General features: G+C 43.5%; 1 protein-coding gene across 5 annotated transcripts in view; it reads right to left on the reverse strand.

Moving 5' to 3' along the window:
* The window catches only part of atp8b3 (ATPase phospholipid transporting 8B3), a 34482-nt gene extending 16101 nt beyond the window's left edge, over nt 1-18381 (reverse strand). For 2 of the 5 annotated variants that reach the window (XM_024398515.2, XM_024398359.2), the window contains exons 1-23: nt 18139-18381; nt 17655-17801; nt 17467-17525; nt 17306-17369; nt 16763-16854; nt 16506-16619; nt 15448-15546; nt 15013-15074; nt 13549-13621; nt 13171-13241; nt 12954-13045; nt 9776-9934; nt 9562-9650; nt 9151-9344; nt 8738-8949; nt 5449-5480; nt 5131-5287; nt 3765-3953; nt 3369-3481; nt 2453-2617; nt 2160-2271; nt 2005-2080; nt 1686-1809 (exon numbers count right to left, since the gene is read on the reverse strand). In XM_024398515.2, coding sequence (XP_024254283.1) covers nt 1686-1809; nt 2005-2080; nt 2160-2271; nt 2453-2617; nt 3369-3481; nt 3765-3953; nt 5131-5287; nt 5449-5480; nt 8738-8949; nt 9151-9344; nt 9562-9650; nt 9776-9934; nt 12954-13045; nt 13171-13241; nt 13549-13621; nt 15013-15074; nt 15448-15546; nt 16506-16619; nt 16763-16854; nt 17306-17342 — 2262 coding nt within the window. In that variant the 5' untranslated portion in view covers nt 17343-17369; nt 17467-17525; nt 17655-17801; nt 18139-18381. The remainder of the gene's footprint in view (nt 1-1685; nt 1810-2004; nt 2081-2159; nt 2272-2452; nt 2618-3368; nt 3482-3764; nt 3954-5130; nt 5288-5448; nt 5481-8737; nt 8950-9150; nt 9345-9561; nt 9651-9775; nt 9935-12953; nt 13046-13170; nt 13242-13548; nt 13622-15012; nt 15075-15447; nt 15547-16505; nt 16620-16762; nt 16855-17305; nt 17370-17466; nt 17526-17654; nt 17802-18138) is intronic. The other 3 variants (XM_024398581.2, XM_024398430.2, XM_024398659.2) reach the window with 3 other exon arrangements.
* Nucleotides 18382-18746: the final 365 nt, after the last annotated feature.

The following is an 18746-nucleotide window of genomic DNA, read 5'->3' on the forward strand; positions in this document are numbered from 1 at the left end:
GCTCCTGTTTTCTAGTTTCCCGGTTCTGTCATTCTGCCTGACCTGACCCCGAGCCTGCCTGTTGTCCTGTACCTTTGACCCACTACTCCGGATTACTGACCTCTGCCTGACCTGATCCTGAGTCTGCCTGCTGTTCCCCTGCTTTACACCCTCTCTGGATTATTGACCCCTGCCTGCCTTGACCTGTCTTTTGCCTGCCCCTGTTTACAGAATAAACTTTAGTTTCTTCAACACTGTCTGCACCTGGGTCATTCCTTAAAAGGTGCGAAGAACACCTACTCATTCAAGGGTTTTTCTTAATTTTTTACTATTTTCTATATTGTAGAATAATAGTGAAGACATCAAAACTATGAAATAACACATATGGAATCATGTAGTAAACAAAAAAAGTATTATTATATAAAATATTGATGACAGCTTTGTAAACTCATGACATTCTCTCAACCAGCTTCATGAGGTAGCCACCTGGAATGCATTTCAATTAACAGGTGTGCCTTGTTAAATGTTAATTTGTGGAATTTCTTTCCTTCTTAATGTGTTTGAGCCAATCAGTTGTGTTGTGACAAGGTGGGGGGATATAGAAGATAGCCCTATTTTGCAAAAGACCAAGTCCATATTATGGCAAGAACAGCTCAAATAAGCAAAGAGAAACGACAGTCCATCATTACTTAAAACATAAAGGTCAGTCAATACAGAACATTTCAAGAACATTCAAAGTTCCTTCAAGTGCAGTCGCAAAACCCATCAAGAACTATGATGAAACTGGCTCTCATGAGGTCCACCACAGGAATGGAAGAGGAGGATAAGTTCATTAGAGTTACCAGCCTCAGAAATTGCAGCCCAAATAAATGCTTTACGGAGGTCAAGTAAGAGACACATCTCAACGTCAACTGTTCAGAGGAGACTGTGTGAATCAGGCCTTCATGGTCGAATTGCTGCAAAGAAAACAATTCTAAAGGACAACGATAATAAGAAGAGACTTTCTTGGGCCAAAAAACACGAGCAATGAACATTAGACCGGTGGAAATTTGTCCTTTGGACTGGAGTGCAAATTGGAGATTTTTGGTTCCAACCGCCAAGTCTTTGTGTAGGTGAATGGATGATCTTCTGTATGTGTGATTCCCACCGTAAATTATGGAGGAGGAGGTGTGATGGTGAAGGGGGTGCTTTGCTGGTGACACTGTCAGTGATTTTTTTAAATTCAAGGTACACTTAATCAACACAGCATTCTGCAGCGATATGCCATCCCATTTGGTTTGTGCCTAGTGGGACTATAATTTGTTTTTCAACAGGACAATGACCCAACACACCTCCAGGCTGTGTATGGGCTATTTGACCAAGGAGAGTGATGGAGTGCTGCATCAGATGACCTGGCCTCCACAATCACTTGACCTCAACCAAACTGAGATGTTTGAGATGAATTGGAGCGCAGAGTGAAGGAAAAGCATATGCTTAGCATATGTGGGAACTCCTTCAAGAGTTGGAAAAGCATTCCTCGTGATGCTGGTTGAGAGAATGCCAATAGTGTGCAACGCTGTCATCAAGGCAAAGGGTGGTTATTCAAAGAATTTGTTTAACACTTGTTTGCTTACCTTGTGATTCCAAATGTGTTTTTAAAAAATGAAGAAAGAAAAACTCTTGAATGAGTAGGTTTTCTAAACATTTGACCGGTAGTGTATGTTTACCAGTTCAGGGCCGGTGAGGACCAGCGCTGATTTCTCCCCAGCCCTCTCCATGTCCACACACCACAGCTCTGTCTCTTTGCCCTTGGAGAACGTAATCTCTGGATCAGGAGACTGGAGGAGCTGCCTGTGGGAGGATACAGAAAAATAGAAATATTGGAAAAGTATCGTCAATATGTGTGTGTGTGTGTGTGTGTCCATGTGTGTGTGTCCGTGTGTGACTGTGTGTTTGTCCGTGTGTGTGTGTGTGTGCAGGAATGTGTGTCTTTGTGTGTCTGTGTGGTTTCGTCTGTGTGTCTGTGTGTGTGTAAATATGTTTGACCTCAGTTCATCCCCTTCTAGTAGTCTGGTATCAGGATCCAGAAGTCTGCAGGCGTACCCTATGTTCACCACTGTCTCTGCAGAGAGAAAGAGAGAGAAAAGAGGAGTGAAAGACCAACAGACAGAGACAGACAGACAGCGGGGAGCAGTAGTTACCTTTCTTGTCCCCGGTCAGCACCCAGACTTTGAGTCCAGCCTGTCTGAGCATGGAGATGGTCTCAGGGACCTCGTCCTGTAGCCGGTCCTCTATAGCTGTCACCCCCAGCAGCTGCACAACAGGAACCAGGATGTACAGAGAGTTTATCACTCTGATTTTGGATCACATTGCATTTATATAAAGCGTTCATGAGTTTCCTTGATGGGCGTCATCCTTTGGAGCATAGGAATTCTCCTCAAATGTCATTGTATGGTAAACATACTGTAGTGCAGTGCCCTGATTATGAGGATACCTTTAGATCTCTCTCCATGTCGTCATGCAGCCGTTCCAGCATGTCATCACGGTTACGGGTTGTCATGACAGCCTGGGCCATGGTTTTGCTCCACTCCTCCCATTTGGCCTCAGATACAGTACGCTCAGCTATGCACAGAGTCCTCAGACTGGACTGGGCAAACAGCTGGAGGAGGACAGGAATATACTGGATGAGATGCTGGATGAGATGCTGCATGAGATCTACTTGCTCTGCTTATTATCAAATCTAATTGTACCTGTCACATGCGCCGAATACAACAAGTGTAGACCGTACAGTGAAATGCTGAATACAACAGGTGTAGACCGTACAGTGAAATGCTGAATACAACAGGTGTAGACCGTACAGTGAAATGCTTACTTACAAGGCCTTAACCTTGTAAGTAAGCTAAAGTAAATAAGCTAAAGTAAAAAATTAAATAAAAAGTAACACAATAAAATAACAATAACGAGGCTATATGCAGGGGGTATGTGTATGTGTCGGGGGTACAGGTTAGTCGAGGTCATTTGTACATGTAGGTGGGGGTAAAGTGACTATGCATAGATAATAAACATCGAGTAGCAGCAGCGTAAAAAAAAAGGGGGGTCAATGCAAATGTAGTATGTGTAGTGTTTTATCTTTATTTAACTAGGCAAGTCATTTAAGAACAAATTCTTATTTACAATGATGGCCTAGGAACAGTGGGTTAACTGCCTTGTTCAGGGGCAGAACAACAGATTTTTACTGTTACTAGTCCAACAGTCTAACAGTCTAACCACTAGGCTACCAGCCACTCCAGTGTGTGTGTGTGTGTGTGTGTGTGTGTGTGTGTGTGTGTGTGTGTGTGTGTGTGTGTGTGTGTGTGTGTGTGTGTGTGTGCGTGTGTGTGTGTGTGTGTGTGTGTGTGTTTGTGTCTTACATCTAAGGCTCTCTCAGTGCTTTCCAGATGTGGACAGTCTTTTTGTAGTCTCTCCAGGATCACTATGTCAGCACCTTTACAGTATAACTTCAGCCCTCCCTCTGGCTCCCGCACTGCAAACACAAAATACATCAGAGGATAGAACACATTTATACATGTCAGGAGAATACATCAAGATGAGAGACTGAGGGATAGAGAGATGAAGGGAGAGAAAGGGAAAGGGTCCAGGATAGGGGAGCTGTGGGGCAGATGCATCCAGTCTCACTCAGGTAGGAAAATTCTGTCAGATCTTTTGAGAAAGTACCTCATTAGGATATATTTTTTACGGGGTAAGCTCAAGGTTAGGGTCGTACATTCATCCTTCCTAACATGGCCAGATAGTAATGTCAGTCTTACCCAGTACAGACATGCGTCGCCTCTGGCTGGTGAAGTCAAGCAGAGTGAGGAGCTGGTAGTGGCGTTTGAGGCCCAGCTCACTGACTGTCAGAGAGTCCCTGGTCCTGGAGATGAAGACCCAGCCCAGCTCCCTGGCTGCCCCCACCAGGGCCTCTTCGTCTGGGGACGCAGCCTGGTACACCGGGGCCCCTAGGACAAACATCACGCAACAAAACTGTAACAGTACCTGGACGATTCCAAGCCAGCATAGCACAAATATATTTTTGGCATCTCAGATTCTTCTGGAAATTCTCACATATTAGATTTATTAGGAGGAAGGATGTTCGGCATACTTTTTACATGAAAATCACGAAAGTGGCAATTTTAGGCCCTTTTTAGACCTATATATGCCTCTTGTTAGAGCCTATGATCTGTGAACCGTACATGATACAGACAACATCTTGGTGTCATTATCCTCCTTATAGTGCTCTCTCAAATATGGAGTATGTCTAGATTCTGAAATACTATTTTTCACATTCATTTATTCAACGCAGAATTATGAATATGAATAACTCAAAATAACCCTTTTAGATATAGCTTCTATCCTTCATATTGCTTAGAACAATATACTCTTCAAACAAGTCACATTTCCAGAGTGGGTGCTCTGCTACATTTAATAATATGACTCATTTTATACATAGAAATGGATATAATAGGTCAATATAATGTTTCATTTGAATCCATTTTCCCTTCACGGTCTTGATCATAAAATGTATCATACCTTCAGAATTAGCAGAGAGCCCACTCTGGAAATGTGATGTACATGTAGAGTATATTGTTCCAAACAATATGTCTTAAAATGAACAAAATCCAAAAGGGTTATTTTGAGATATTAATGTTTTTAATGTTGAATAAATTACTTTGAAAATATGCATTTCAGAATCATGACAAACTCCATATTTTGGAGAACACTACAAAGAGTATAATGACACCAAGATGTTGTCTGTACGGTGCAGTTCACAGATCATAGGGTCTTACAGGATGCGTGTATAGGTCTAAAAAGGGCCTAAAAATATCAACTTTCACTTTCAAAATGGTTTGTGATACAAATGTAAAAAGCATGTCAAACACATCCTTCCTCCCAATTCATTTTCTATGTGTGAATTGAAAGAACAATCTGAGATACCAAAAATATATTTGGCCTACGCTGGCATGGAATCGACCAGCTGTATTGTTGTATCATGCTGAGATGTGTTTTCCTACTTCTTGAGAGGGTTTAGAACAATTGTATTTTACTGTACAGAAAACACCAAGTATTTACCTAGTTAAATTTACGAACTTACATGGTAAAATGTTAATTACACATGAATGACTTGTTTGCCCTCACCGTTCTTCCATTCGGTCATGACGGTGTGGCAGAGTGCCAGTGTGGTGAGGAACTGTCTGCTCTGTGTGCACTGCTGCCCCCTCAACTTGTCCACCAGCCGCTGGTCAGACAGATACAGACCCCCACAGGAGAAGGGGTTCCAGCTCAGGTCTAATGTCTGGGGGGAGGCAGAGGTGGGGCAGAGAGATGGAAGTTATGTTATTTTGTTTATTTACTACTTCATGACTGATTTGACAATGTGCAAATAAACTGAATTAACCACATAACGTGAATGTTTTCCTCTACAATGATATGGAACATCTAAACCTGGATCATTACCTGGGATTCCTCTGCACTGATTGACGCATCACCTGAAAAATTCAAAAAGGAGAAATGAAGACATTTTCAGATAGAGTGGGGAGAGTGGGGAGAGTGGGGAGAGTGGGGACCTTTAGACTGACAGTAAGCATGTTCTAACTACCAGACCGATAGTAGTAGTAGACAGTGGGAAGATGGGGAATGTGATTCCAGACAAATTTCAGATTACACCTTGACTCTAGAGGGCTGGAACGACATTCAATATTTAACACTTTTGGGCGTGTCCATATGAATATTTGAACACTTACAAGGGTGCCCTGATTTGTTATCAGAGTGGCTGCGGATCTGACTTTTCTGGACCCCTCTTTCCTGACAGCTAAAGGTCCCGAAGATTCTGCGCATGTGCAGGATTCTCTACTTTACAAACAGTCTCTGCTTTACTCGTGGAGGCCAGGCTACTCTGGTGAATGGTGCTGGTTTAATAAAGTTGGATCAAAGTTGAATCAAAGTCTGCAAGATCAGATAATGATAGTATTCTACATAATAGAACCAAATATAATAGCATAGTATAACGTTACTGTAAGACAAAAACACGACCTCATTTCATGATTTCATGATTGTGCGAATGGTCACATTCTTCTCTCAAATCAGATTTTTCAAAACTTAACAGCGTGAGCAACTAGGTAAAACGTATGCCTTGATTTCAACTAAAACACAGGCAGGCTATGCTACACTTTGTTTACACCATCTGCTCTACAATCAAATCAAAGTTTATTTGATTGCGCCGAATACAAACTTACAGGGAAATGCTTACATACATTGTGCAAAAAAGGTATTAGGTGAACAATAAGTAGATAAAGAAATAAAACAGTAAAAAGACAGACTCTATACAGTAGCAAGGCTATATACGGTAGCAAGGCTATATAGAGTAGCAAGGCTATATACAGTAGCAAGGCTATATACAGTAGCAAGGCTATATACAGTAGCGAGGCTATATACAGTAGCAAGGCTATATACAGTAGCGAGGCTATATACAGTAGCAAGGCTATATACAGTAGCGAGGCTATATACAGTAGCGAGGCTATATACAGTAGCGAGGCTATAACAGTAGCGAGGCTATATACAGTAGCGAGGCTATAACAGTAGCGAGGCTATATACAGTAGCGAGGCTATAACAGTAGCGAGGCTATATACAGTAGCGAGGCTATAACAGTAGCGAGGCTATATACAGTAGCGAGGCTATATACAGTAGCGAGGCTATATACAGTAGCGAGGCTATATACAGTAGCGAGGCTATATACAGTAGCGAAGCTATAACAGTAGCGAGGCTATATACAGTAGCGAAGCTATAACAGTAGCGAGGCTATATACAGTAGCGAGGCTATATACAGTAGCGAGGCTATAACAGTAGCGAAGCTATATACAGTAGCGAGGCTATATACAGTAGCGAGGCTATATACAGTAGCGAGGCTATATACAGTAGCGAGGCTATATACAGTAGCGAGGCTATATACAGTAGCGAGGCTATAACAGTAGCGAGGCTATATACAGTAGCGAGACTATATACAGTAGCGAGGCTATAACAGTAGCGAGGCTATATACAGTAGCGAGGCTATATACAGTAGCGAGGCTATAACAGTAGCGAGGCTATATACAGTAGCGAGGCTATAACAGTAGCGAGGCTATATACAGTAGCGAGGCTATAACAGTAGCGAGGCTATATACAGTAGCGAGGCTATAAACAGTAAATCAAATCAAATCAAATCAAATCAAATTTTATTTGTCACATACACATGGTTAGCAGATGTTAATGCGAGTGTAGCAAAATGCTTGTGCTTCTAGTTCTGACAATGCAGTAATAACCAACAAGTAATCTAACTAACAATTCCAAAACTACTGTCTTATACACAGTGTAAGGGGATAAAGAATATGTACATAAGGATATATGAATGAGTGATGGTACAGAGCAGCATAGGCAAGATACAGTAGATGGTATCGAGTACAGTATATACATATGAGATGAGTATGTAAACAAAGTGGCATAGTTAAAGTGGCTAGTGATACATGTATTACATAAGGATGCAGTCGATGATATAGAGTACAGTATATACGAGGCTATAACAGTAGCGAGGCTATATACAGTAGCGAGGCTATAACAGTAGCGAGGCTATAACAGTAGCGAGGCTATAACAGTAGCGAGGCTATATACAGTAGCGAGGCTATAACAGTAGCGAGGCTATAACAGTAGCGAGGCTATATACAGTAGCGAGGCTATAACAGTAGCGAGGCTATATACAGACACTGGTTAGTCAGGCTGATTGAGGTAGTATGTACATGTAGGTATGGTTAAAGTGACTATGCATACGTATATAATGAACAGAGAGTAGTAGTAGCGTAAAAGAGGGGTTGGCGGGTGGTGGGTGGTGGGACACAATGGAGATAGCCCGGTTAGCCAATGTGCGGGAGCAATGGTTGGTCGGCCCAATTGAGGTAGAATGTACATGAATGTATAGTTAAAGTGACTATGCATAAATGATAAACAGAGAGTAGCAGCAGTGTAAAAAGAGGGGTTGGGGGAGGCACACAATGCAAATAGTCCGGGTAGCCATTTGAATACCTGTTCAGGAGTCTTATGGCTTGGGGGTAAAATCTGTTGAGAAGCCTTTTTGTCCTACACTTGGTGCTCCGGTAACGCTTGCCATGCGATAGTAGAGAGAACAGTCTTTGACTGGGGTGGCTGGGGTCTTTGACAATTTTTAGGGCCTTCCTCATTGTACATCCTTCACAACAAGATTGTAGGCTACTTCGAAACAACACTGAATAACTCAATATGACCTAAATGCATATCTCTATTAAACAGATTGAGATCAAATGGTTGGTATGCAGATGCTGCATAAACGTCTTACCGGTTAAACTTGAAGAATTAGCATGTATGATTGACAGTGAGAAAGGTGAAAGGAGGATGACCACAACAATGTGTTCGTAAAGTAGAGGCAAAGAAACACATGCGCTTGATTTGGATCTTCAGCTCTGGGGAAAAGGTATCCGGGTGGGGGGTTACTTTTTGTTATAGTGCCCAGACAGCCCTGGAACCCAAGCCCTGAGTCTGACACATACAAATGTAGGTCTTGGTCTTTAGTCAGATGCAAACAAAAGTGAGTTCAGTCACTGTCTTTCCGAACCTGGGAGCAGACTCAGAACCTGCTGCACAATAACACAAGGTACTCCAGGCCCTTGTAGGTTTATTGGTGAAACCAAATCTAACACACAGACAGAGGGTGGTTGTTTCCAGGTCATGGGCCATCCTTACCATAGATGTCCCCTGCAATGCAGCACTGTCTGAAGAGCAGGCGGTTCTGGGTGAGGGTGCCTGTCTTGTCACTCAACAGATGTCCCACCTGACCCAGTTCCTCATTCAGAGAGGTGTTCCGGGCCTGGGCTGGGATGGACCTCTCCACCCCTCCTCGCATCTCAACGTCCCAGCCTATAAACAGGCTGTGCAGCACGTGGATCATCTCAAACCTGCACACAGAGACATGAACATACTCAATACTAGATGTGTGACCGACAAAATACATTTCAACAGAGATTCATAGACTGCTGAATAAGTATGCTGTGTACAGTACTATAGGATTGGAAGAGCTGATTCCACTTTTCGATTTCTCGTATTGGAATTGAATGAATTCAAATAGAACTGACACCAACCCTGGTAGTGTTACTCACGTGATGTAGAGAGACATGGGCATGGCAGGGCTGAGCAGGATCACATAGCTCCAGAAGGTGAGGAAGGCTGTGTAGATGGGCGAGTTGCCCCTCGTTAAGGCAGACAGAACCTCTATTTGGGACGACACACGCCCCTGAAACACTCCCGACCCCACAGCCAGCAGTAGAGCCATCAGCAGTATGAACAGCACTATCTGAGATCACAGACACACACATACATGTATATGAACACACACATGAACACAAAATCACTCTTTAATTAAAAAAGCACACATAAAAAAAGTTGGATCCTTTATCATAATGAAATGAGTCAAGACAAGAGAGTTATATAAATGAACAGATAAAACCATCTATCTCCATAACTCTCACACTGCTTTACTTCATCATCCTCTCCTGGCCTTTATCACTCACCCCAATGACAACTTTGTTCAGGACCTTCTCAATCTGAGTCATCTTGACTCTGAGCCGACCAACGTTGCGAAGGATTTTACTATCTGAGCCTGAGGGACAGGAAGATCTGTGTTATTTACACGTTCAATTTCATAGTCCTTGTCATTGATCTGTTAGGGGGAAAGAGAGGGTGCATAAGGTATTGAAGCAGGGGCTATGTATGTGTGCTGAGTACCGGTGTATATCGCCATGCCAAAGGCTGTGTCTGTATTTCGAAGTACTGTTCCTCTCAGCAGGATGTGTTCACTGTCCAGAGGGTGGCGCTCTCCTCTCCAGTGGAGTTCCCCCCGGAAGTTGTACAGATGGCAGTTGGGCTCCTCACACAACACAATGCCTGAAAGAGGGAGGGAGAGAGGGAGAGATGGAGTGGGGAGCGAATAAGAGAGGAAAGGAGGGAGAAATAGAGAAAGGTAGGCAGAGAGAGAATGATGGAGGGATAAAGATAAAGAAAAGGCTGTTTACATTTGTAAACCCTCTCCTCCAACCACACCCACTCAGCCCCTACCCATACGGTCATGTGTCATCGCAATCTTCGCTCTCTCTTTCCCACTACTCTCTCCTCTTCTATCCTATCGTCTCTCCCTTCTGCTAAATCCTACTCCCTCCTGTCTCCTAATTCTGCCTGTTTGACCCTACATTCCTCCCTTTCCACATCTTATGACTGGCACCGTCCCCTTTCCTCCAGGTCGGCCCTCCCCTCCTGCTCTGTGGCTCAGTGACTCAGTGGGAGTCTACAGAAAAGGGCTGCGGGCAGCTGAGCGAAACTGGTGGAAAACTAAACTTCCAGAGGCCCTATCATCCTTTCACTCCCTCCTCTCTACCTTCTCTTCCTCTGTATCTGCTGCTAAAGCCCCTTTCTACCGACAACCGGCCAGCTCGACCCCATCCCTTCCTCCCTTCTCCAGACCATCTCTGGAGACCTTCTCCTATTCCTCACTTCAAAATGGCCGGAGTCACTCCCCTCCTCAAGGTAACAACACTCAACCCCTCTGGCGTCTAAAACTACAAACCGGTATCCCTTCTTTCTTTTCTTTCCAAAACACTTGAGCGTGCTGTCTCTGACCAACTCTCTTGCTATCTCTCTCAGAACTATCTTCCTGATCCTAACTAGTCAGCCTTCAAGACGGGTCATTCAACTGAGACTGCTCTCCTCTGTGTCACAGGGGCTCTATGTTGACATAGCAACATCAGGGAAACTTGGCAGAAGGGAGTAGTTAATCATATTACAGAACTTCTGCAACATCTTTAATTGAGACTCTCATTCTCCTTAATTGCCAGCCTGAACACGTTATGGAAAGAGATTAACTGTATAGGAAGCTGTGAGGACAGCCAATAGGTTGTCTGGATTGTGGACAGCCAATAAATTGTCAGATGCAAACAGATTATAATATTTAATGGAAAACAGTTCTTGAGGGCTTGACTTTTTTTTATAGACCTACTGGTGAACCGGTGTTTGAGTTGTGTGGTTGCAATATCATTCATTTCAATTGATGTGCTGCACAATGGACATATAATGCACAATGTCTCAGGAACGACTGTCTGGGTTGGCAATACTAAGTATAGAAATCAATTTGGCCCGTAACCTGGACCTACAGGCCTAATGAAAACATTTGGGGGACTTCAGGAGACCAGAGGAGTCTAAGAAGTTGGATTTCATTTCATTTAAATTCCCTTAAATATTGCAGCCCATTTGTGTAGGCCAGATAAAACCCACTGAGTTCAACGATAAATAGTGACTGAATTTATACTCAATAACTATTTTCCTCATTGTTAGGCTATTTGATTTGTAATTTTTATTTAAAAAATATAAATAGCAACTAAATACTGTAGGCCTATATATCTATAGATAGTACACTGCATAATGAAACAATCCCCAATAAGCTTGTGTTTTTAGGGTGGACTGGGTGGACTATTATGTGGCATTAGTAGATTGTTTTTAAGCACTTTCTAGGAAGAAAGCGCGACGTCGGCTCACGTCATACAGGTTCAGGTAGGCTGTAAAGGACAGTTGAATATTTTTTTTAAATCATCGGTAGCTGATTAGTATGCTGTTGCATCGAAAATATATTTTACGATCTCCAGTGTTTGAATTATAAACTTTAATTAATGAACAAGTCATTACATAATTGCCACCAGCCAGATGTCTAAAAATGGGAAACTGTGTTACGCCAGCGATCCCGGTTGACAACTCCACGGTGTCCCCCACCCAGAGTGCAAAGAACCCTGGCATGACCCTGGACAACACCCTGTCATTCTCTGCAAACATCAAAGCAGTGACTCGCTCCTGCAGGTTCAGGCTCTACAACATCTGTAGAGTACGACCCTACCTCACACAGGAAGTGATGCAGGTCCTAATCCAGGCACTTGTCATGTCCCGTCAGAACTACTGCATCTCGCTGTTAGCTGGAATCCCTGCTTGTGCCATAAAACCCTGCAACTTATCTAGAATTCTGCAGCCTGCCTGGTGTTCAACCTTCCTATGTTCTCCCATGTCTCCCCACTCCTCTGCACACTCCACTGGCTTCCAGTCAAAGCTCACATTCACTACAAGACCATGGTACTTGCCAGCAAGATGAACTGCCTTCAGGCTGTGCTCGAAACCTACACCCGAACCGAGTACTCGATTCTGCCACCTCTGGTCTCTTAGCCCTCCCACACCTACAAGAGGCCATCTCCCGCTCGGTCCAGTCAAGGCTCTTCTCTGTCCTGGTACCCCAATGATGGAACCTGAAGCTAAAACAGCATAGAGCTATCCCATCTTCCGAAAACATCTTTCCGAAAACCCCCCCCCGCACCCACATTTTTCAAAATAAATAAATAGCCTTTCGTAAATTAACACTCGCCCCCCCCCACCCCCCACACACACTAGCTCTGACTTTGCTGATAGCTACTTTATGCAGGAAACATGTACTTACTATGACTGTGATATGTTGTAATTTCACCTAGCTATTATAAGATGAACGCACTAACTGTAAGTTGCTCTGGATAAGAGCGTCTGCTAAATGACTAAAATGTCAAATGCAACCTGACACTGACATATTGTTATTATGAGCTCACCCCAATTTTTATACACTTTGCATTTTTTCCTAATTCCCTTTACTTCTTAATGCTCTGAGTCAGGGCGGTGACTACTATTGAAGGCAGATAGGGTCTGCTTCAGTTATGAGCTCACCCTATTTTGCATACACTTTGCATTTTTTCCTAATTCCCTTTACTTCTTAATGCTCTGAGTCAGGGCGGTGACTACTATTGAAGGCAGATAGGGTCTGCTTCAGTTATGAGCTCACCCTATTTTGCATACGCTTTGCATTTTTTCCTAACTCTCCTAATGCTTTGGCTCAGGTGGTGCCTACCATCGAAGGCAGCCAGGGTCTGTTCTGTGGGGTCAGAGGTCATCTCTGTGTGGGTAGCGTCCAGGGCCTGCCGGTACTTTAGATTGGTCTCTCTGCAAAGACAGGGACCACGGTCAGGCGTCATAACTCTCAGCTTAAAATAAACAGGTCATATCTGGTTCAGTGTGCAGTATGGACAAGAGTACATTGCCAGTATATGGATGTTTCTGTCCCCTACCCATCAATGTCAGCTGTTTCTACGTAGCACAGGCTGTGTGGCTCAGAGCTGCAGAGGAGCAGTAGATCTGCCTACAAGGGATACAGAAGGAAAAGATGTCTATAGAGAGAAGCACAAAGGGAGAGGGGTGACCAGACAGTCAGGACTAGGGAACCACTTTGGACTCTCACCCTTTTTTAGTACCCTTTCTTTGCCTATTTACTTGTTCTATTGTTGTTGACTGTCGAGGGGTAAACTTGCAAGTAAGCATTTAATTGCACTGTGTTCTCCATGTATAGCATGTGTATATGACGAATAAACACATTTGAATTTGACTCTATGCAAACCTGCAGGTGGTGCTGAATCAGCTGAAGCTAAAGCCTAGGCATGGAAACTCACCGGGATGATCTGGTCTTTGTGAATCCGCAACACATCTCCCACACACACATCCTTCCACTGGGATGGGCTGAAACTGAGACGTGGAGTGGAGAGAGACAGAAGGGAGAGAGACAGAAGGGAGAGAGTCAGAAGGGAGAGAGACAGAAGGGAGAGAGACAGAAGGGAGAGAGACAGAAAGGAGAGAGACAGAAAGGAGAGAGTCAGAAGGTAGAGAGACAGCAAGGAGAGAGACATAAGGTAGAGAGACAGAAAGGAGAGACTCAGAAAGGAGAGACCCAGAAAGGAGAGACTCAAAAAGGAGAGAGACAGAAAGAAGAGAGTCAGAAAGGAGAGAGACAGAAAGGAGAGAGACAGAAAGGAGAGAGTCAGAAAGGAGAGAGAAAGAAAGGAGGGAGAGAGACAGAAGGGAGAGTCAGAAGGAAGAGAGACAGAAGGGAGAGAGTCAGAAGGTAGAGAGACAGAAAGGAGAGAGTCAGAAAGGAGAGACTCAGAAAGGAGAGAGACAGAAAGGAGAGACTCAGAAAGGAGAGAGACAGAAAGGAGAGAGACAGAAAGGAGAGAGACAGAAAGAGAGACAGAAAGAAAGGAGAGAGAGAGACAGAAGGGAGAGAGTCAGAAGGGAGAGAGACAGAAAGGAGAGAGTCAGAAGGTAGAGAGACAACAAGGAGAGACACAGAAGGTAGAGAGACAGAAGGTAGAGAGACAGAAGGAGAGAGTCAGAAAGGAGAGACTCAGGAAGGGGAGACTCAGAAAGGAGAGACTCAGGAAGGGGAGACTCAGAAAGGAGAGACTCAGACAGGAGAGAGACAGAAAGGAGAGACTCAGAAAGGAGAGAGACAGAAAGGAGAGATTCAAAAAGGAGAGAGACAGAAAGGAGAGAGACAGAAAGGAGAGAGACAGAAGGACTCAGAAAGGAGAGAGACAGAAAGAGGAGAGAGAGACAGAAGAGACAGAAGAGAGACAGAAGGAGAGAGACAGAAGGAGAGAGACAGAAGGAGAGAGACAGAGAGAGACAGAAAGGAGAGAGACAGAAAGGAGAGAGACAGAGAGAGACTCAGAAAGGAGAGAGTCAGAAAGGAGAGAGACAGACAAAGGAAGGAGAGTCAGAAAGAGACAGAAGGGAGAGAGTCAGAAGGTCAGAAAGAGAGAGAGAGACAGATGGTCAGAAAGGAGAGAGACAGACAGATGGTAGAGAGACAGACGGTAGAGAGACAGAAAGGAGAGAGACAGAAGGGAGAGAGACAGGAAGGAGAGAGACAGAAGGGAGAGAGACAGAAAGGAGAGAGACAAAATGGACAAAGAAAGGAGTTGAGGTAAAGACCTACATTATTTCCCTTGTTCTAGAAGCACAAAGGAACTGACATACAGTAGATTGACACAAACATTTAAATGTTTTACAGTTCACAAGGGTGTCTGAAGTTAGGTCTGTGCCCTAAGAGGCAGAGCTGGCATCTTTGTGCTCACCTCTGGGAGATGAGGACATCACTGGGTCGCCTATTAATTTGAGAGTCACTGCGTCTCCTGGCCTGAGGGAGAGAGAGAGAGATAGTAGAGACAGACAGACAGATAATAAATAGTTAATAGGAAAGAGCTAGAGAGAAAGAGAGAGAACACATTTAGGGGACCATATAGTGACACAAGCTGAGAGATTTACATCCTTCACTAATTGACAAGTCAATAAAGAGGGTCACAAAGCCTTTCAAAAGGGGTGTAAACACCATAACGCAGTGATGCACTTAACCATAGAATGCTCCATGCAAAACATAATCGCTGCTGGAGGAGAGAAGCTAGTTAAAAATCTATGCAACTTGGAAGACCAGTTTGTCAATGAGTACAAGGAGTCAATGAGGACAATGAATGAACGAGGTGCGTGATTGGAGGGTGAGTGAGTAATCTCACCAGGTCATTGGTCAGGTCTTTAAGCCCCCGTACTGACAGAACTATTACCAGGGGAATGGTGGTGGTGTACCAGGGGATGGACGAGATGGCAGGGACACACTGGAAACACACACACACACACACATGCACTCTAGTGCTGAGCCATTAACCAAGATTTTAATGTTGTTGTTTTTAAGCAACTAATTGACTGACGTTGTTCAATTACTTGAATTCCATTTCGTGTTTTTTTTTGTGAGCCCAACGAGCCGTTTCTCTAGAGAGAAATCTAATTATTCACGAGATAAATCAAGTCAAGAACTATGTGGGATCCTGCACTGAAGGAAATATTCAACCTCGTTCAGTGCAGAAATGTGGTCATTTCCTTCAATGACCATAATCCATTGTGCCTGTTCTTTCCTGCTCGGACAGAGACGGATACACTTTTACAGCTGCTACATTAGGTTAGGCAGACACACCACTGTGAACGCATGAGAGAGGAACGTACACAACACAACAACGCGAGGGATAGGGTAGAATGTGATAGTATGCCTTATCTACTTTGAAGAACTAGTCAAATGATTTTGTCAGACATACTTAGGATTTTAAATTTGAATGGTCCTTATTTTCGTATTTGAAATTTGAATGTTCACTATTTTCGGATTTTGAATTTCCATTAAAAAGCTCTAATGTCATTTTAATGTCATTATTTCATAATGCATTTAAGGTTTAAAAAAAATATCGAAACCAACATCAAAAAAAACTATTTATGTTTTAATAATTGTACCGAAACCGAACAGACCTAAAAAAGCAATGTTTGCTCAGCACTAATGCACACACACACACACACACACACATATTGATTACCACATTCACTGAATCACAAGTATAAATTGCACACAAGCTGCTCATACTAGAACACTAGTCTAAAACAATCAAAAATATTACCATTCTTTTGTCAACATATATACAGATAAATAAAATCACTAATGTCAAATATTGGCCAAAAAATAATTATGATTTACCCATCCTCAGAAACCATAGAAATGAACTGAGTAGATAAATGAAACCTAGAGTCTGACCTGCATCACCACCATGAGGAGGAAGTAAAGGTTAGCTACTCGCTGGAACTGTTCGTACAGCGTGAGGGGTAGGAAGGTCAGAGGGGAGTACTTAAAACTGCGCACCACATTGTCCTGGCAACCCAACCCAGAGGACAGACACAGAAAGAAACACAGAGAGAGAGACACAAGGGAGACGTGAGTGTTTGTCAATTAGTGGGTTAGTGTGTTTGTGCCTACAGTGTTGGGTTACAACAACACAGTGTACTGTGACTCACGGCATATCGGCCCCAGCGGAAACACAGAAAGGATCTCTTCTGTCGATGTTTGTGGAAGTGGCGGCTGTTTGCTCTCACCTCCCACGTAATATCTGTTAAAGACAGGGTTAAAGAAAAGCCTATTACAACCACAAATTGGCTTTCTCTATCACCAATGAGATTTGAGGAGGGCATAGCACAGGGACTAGGTCACGTCACTGTCCATCACATATGGGGTAAGATGAGATCATGTGTGTGTGTGTGTGTGTGTGTGTGTGTGTGTGTGTGTGTGTGTGTGTGTGTGTGTGTGTGTGTGTGTGACAGACTGTAGTGTGTTATTATTACATCTCTCAGGGGGAATCTTGCAGCCCCTTATTCCCCTATCCTGCGCCTGGAGAAGGCAGAAATTACTCTAATAGCTTCTTCTGAGGAAATCGGATCCCTTAAAACACTCCATCATTATCAAACTAGGTCAAAGGTCATATATAGGATGCTTTATTTGACATCTAGACACACTTTCACTTGTTTCATGCAAATATGGATGGACACAAAGACTGGACTGACCTGTTTCAGGGTTGGTGGTAGTATCCCCTTTGGTCATGGTGCTATAGTGACTAAATATACTGTTCTGGAAGAGTGAAACAGAGAGCAACAGTCAAGTTATTCATAACATTGACTCTCATGCCAGCCTTGTTACTCATTCCACTGTTGCCATGCTTGTTTACCTCATAGGACACACAGAGAGAAAGAGGGAATCTTGACTCCTCAAATCATTGACTGTGACCTATTCTCATCAGAAAGACACACAAAATCCTATGTCACTACTGGTCGTTTGAGGTGGCTGAGTGTGAACTCAAATGGTCCCAAGGTTTAACATTTAAGACGTTCGATCAGTAGATGACAAAATACCTACCGAACATGAGTTAACCCAGCTTTGGTTGAAAGTCTTTGTTTGGTAAGCAGTTGGTGAAACTTGTCGATCCAACTATTTGAGTATCATACAAGAGGCGGTGAATCGTGGTTCGGTGGTAGATATTCTGTTTTCATCTGTCACCATGACCTAAAGAGGAGTAATGATCGTATTCAGTGGAATGAAGGTCAACACATTTTACCTCAGACGGACCAGAGAGAGGGGCTCCACCTCCTTAGCTATAACTCTCTAATTCCCTCTTCTCCTTACAAAGAAAATAGATAACAGGTAAATGTTTACCTGATGACAACAAACACCAACCCTAAACACTAGCCTCCCGCACACAATTTAGTGTGTGCGGGACAACAGCACAAACTCAGCACAAACTCGAATAAGCTCCCACAATTAATGAACAAAGAAACGTACTTCCTAACAAACCCATAGCTCGATGTTAAAAAGTGTGTAGGTGATCGTTAATAACACTCACCTGTAAACAGCAGCCTTTGAGTAGAGTATCCCTCCATGGCTTGTGTGTCTCTGTGTGTCACATAACACCTGTTACCAGGTGACGGTCGCACGTGCCAACAACCTCAGCAGTCAGACCACAGCTGAATATTAACATGGTGGTGACTTTCCACACATTCTCCACAGCATTTCATAACAATTCCCCTGCTGGCGTTCCTCCCTCTCTTCCTGCCTCTCTCAGTCCCTGGCTCTCTCTCTTTCCCAGGTAGCTTCAGTATCAACATATTCTACCTGCACCTGCCAGAGAGAGGGAGGGAGGGAGGGAGGGAGGGACAATGGTTGAAGAGAGATGGGAGAAAAAAATAAAATGAAAGGTGGAAAGGTTATAAGAGTTTGTGGGAGAACACAAACTCGGTCCCTCGTTCCCCAGCCCCTTTTCCCTGGCCATTCAACATTGAGATGTACTCGTAGGTACAGAGGGACTCATTGACGTCTTTGGCTGAATTTCAACAGTTTAAGGAGGATGGGAAAGCAGTCTACAGAAAACAAGGAAATTATTTTGAGATTTAGTCTTTGTCACAATGCTAATAAGGCTAACTAACACAGGCCTGAATGTCAGGTGAAAGTATG

This window comes from Oncorhynchus tshawytscha, linkage group LG01 (assembly GCF_018296145.1).
Source record: "Oncorhynchus tshawytscha isolate Ot180627B linkage group LG01, Otsh_v2.0, whole genome shotgun sequence".
NCBI lineage: Eukaryota > Metazoa > Chordata > Actinopteri > Salmoniformes > Salmonidae > Oncorhynchus > Oncorhynchus tshawytscha.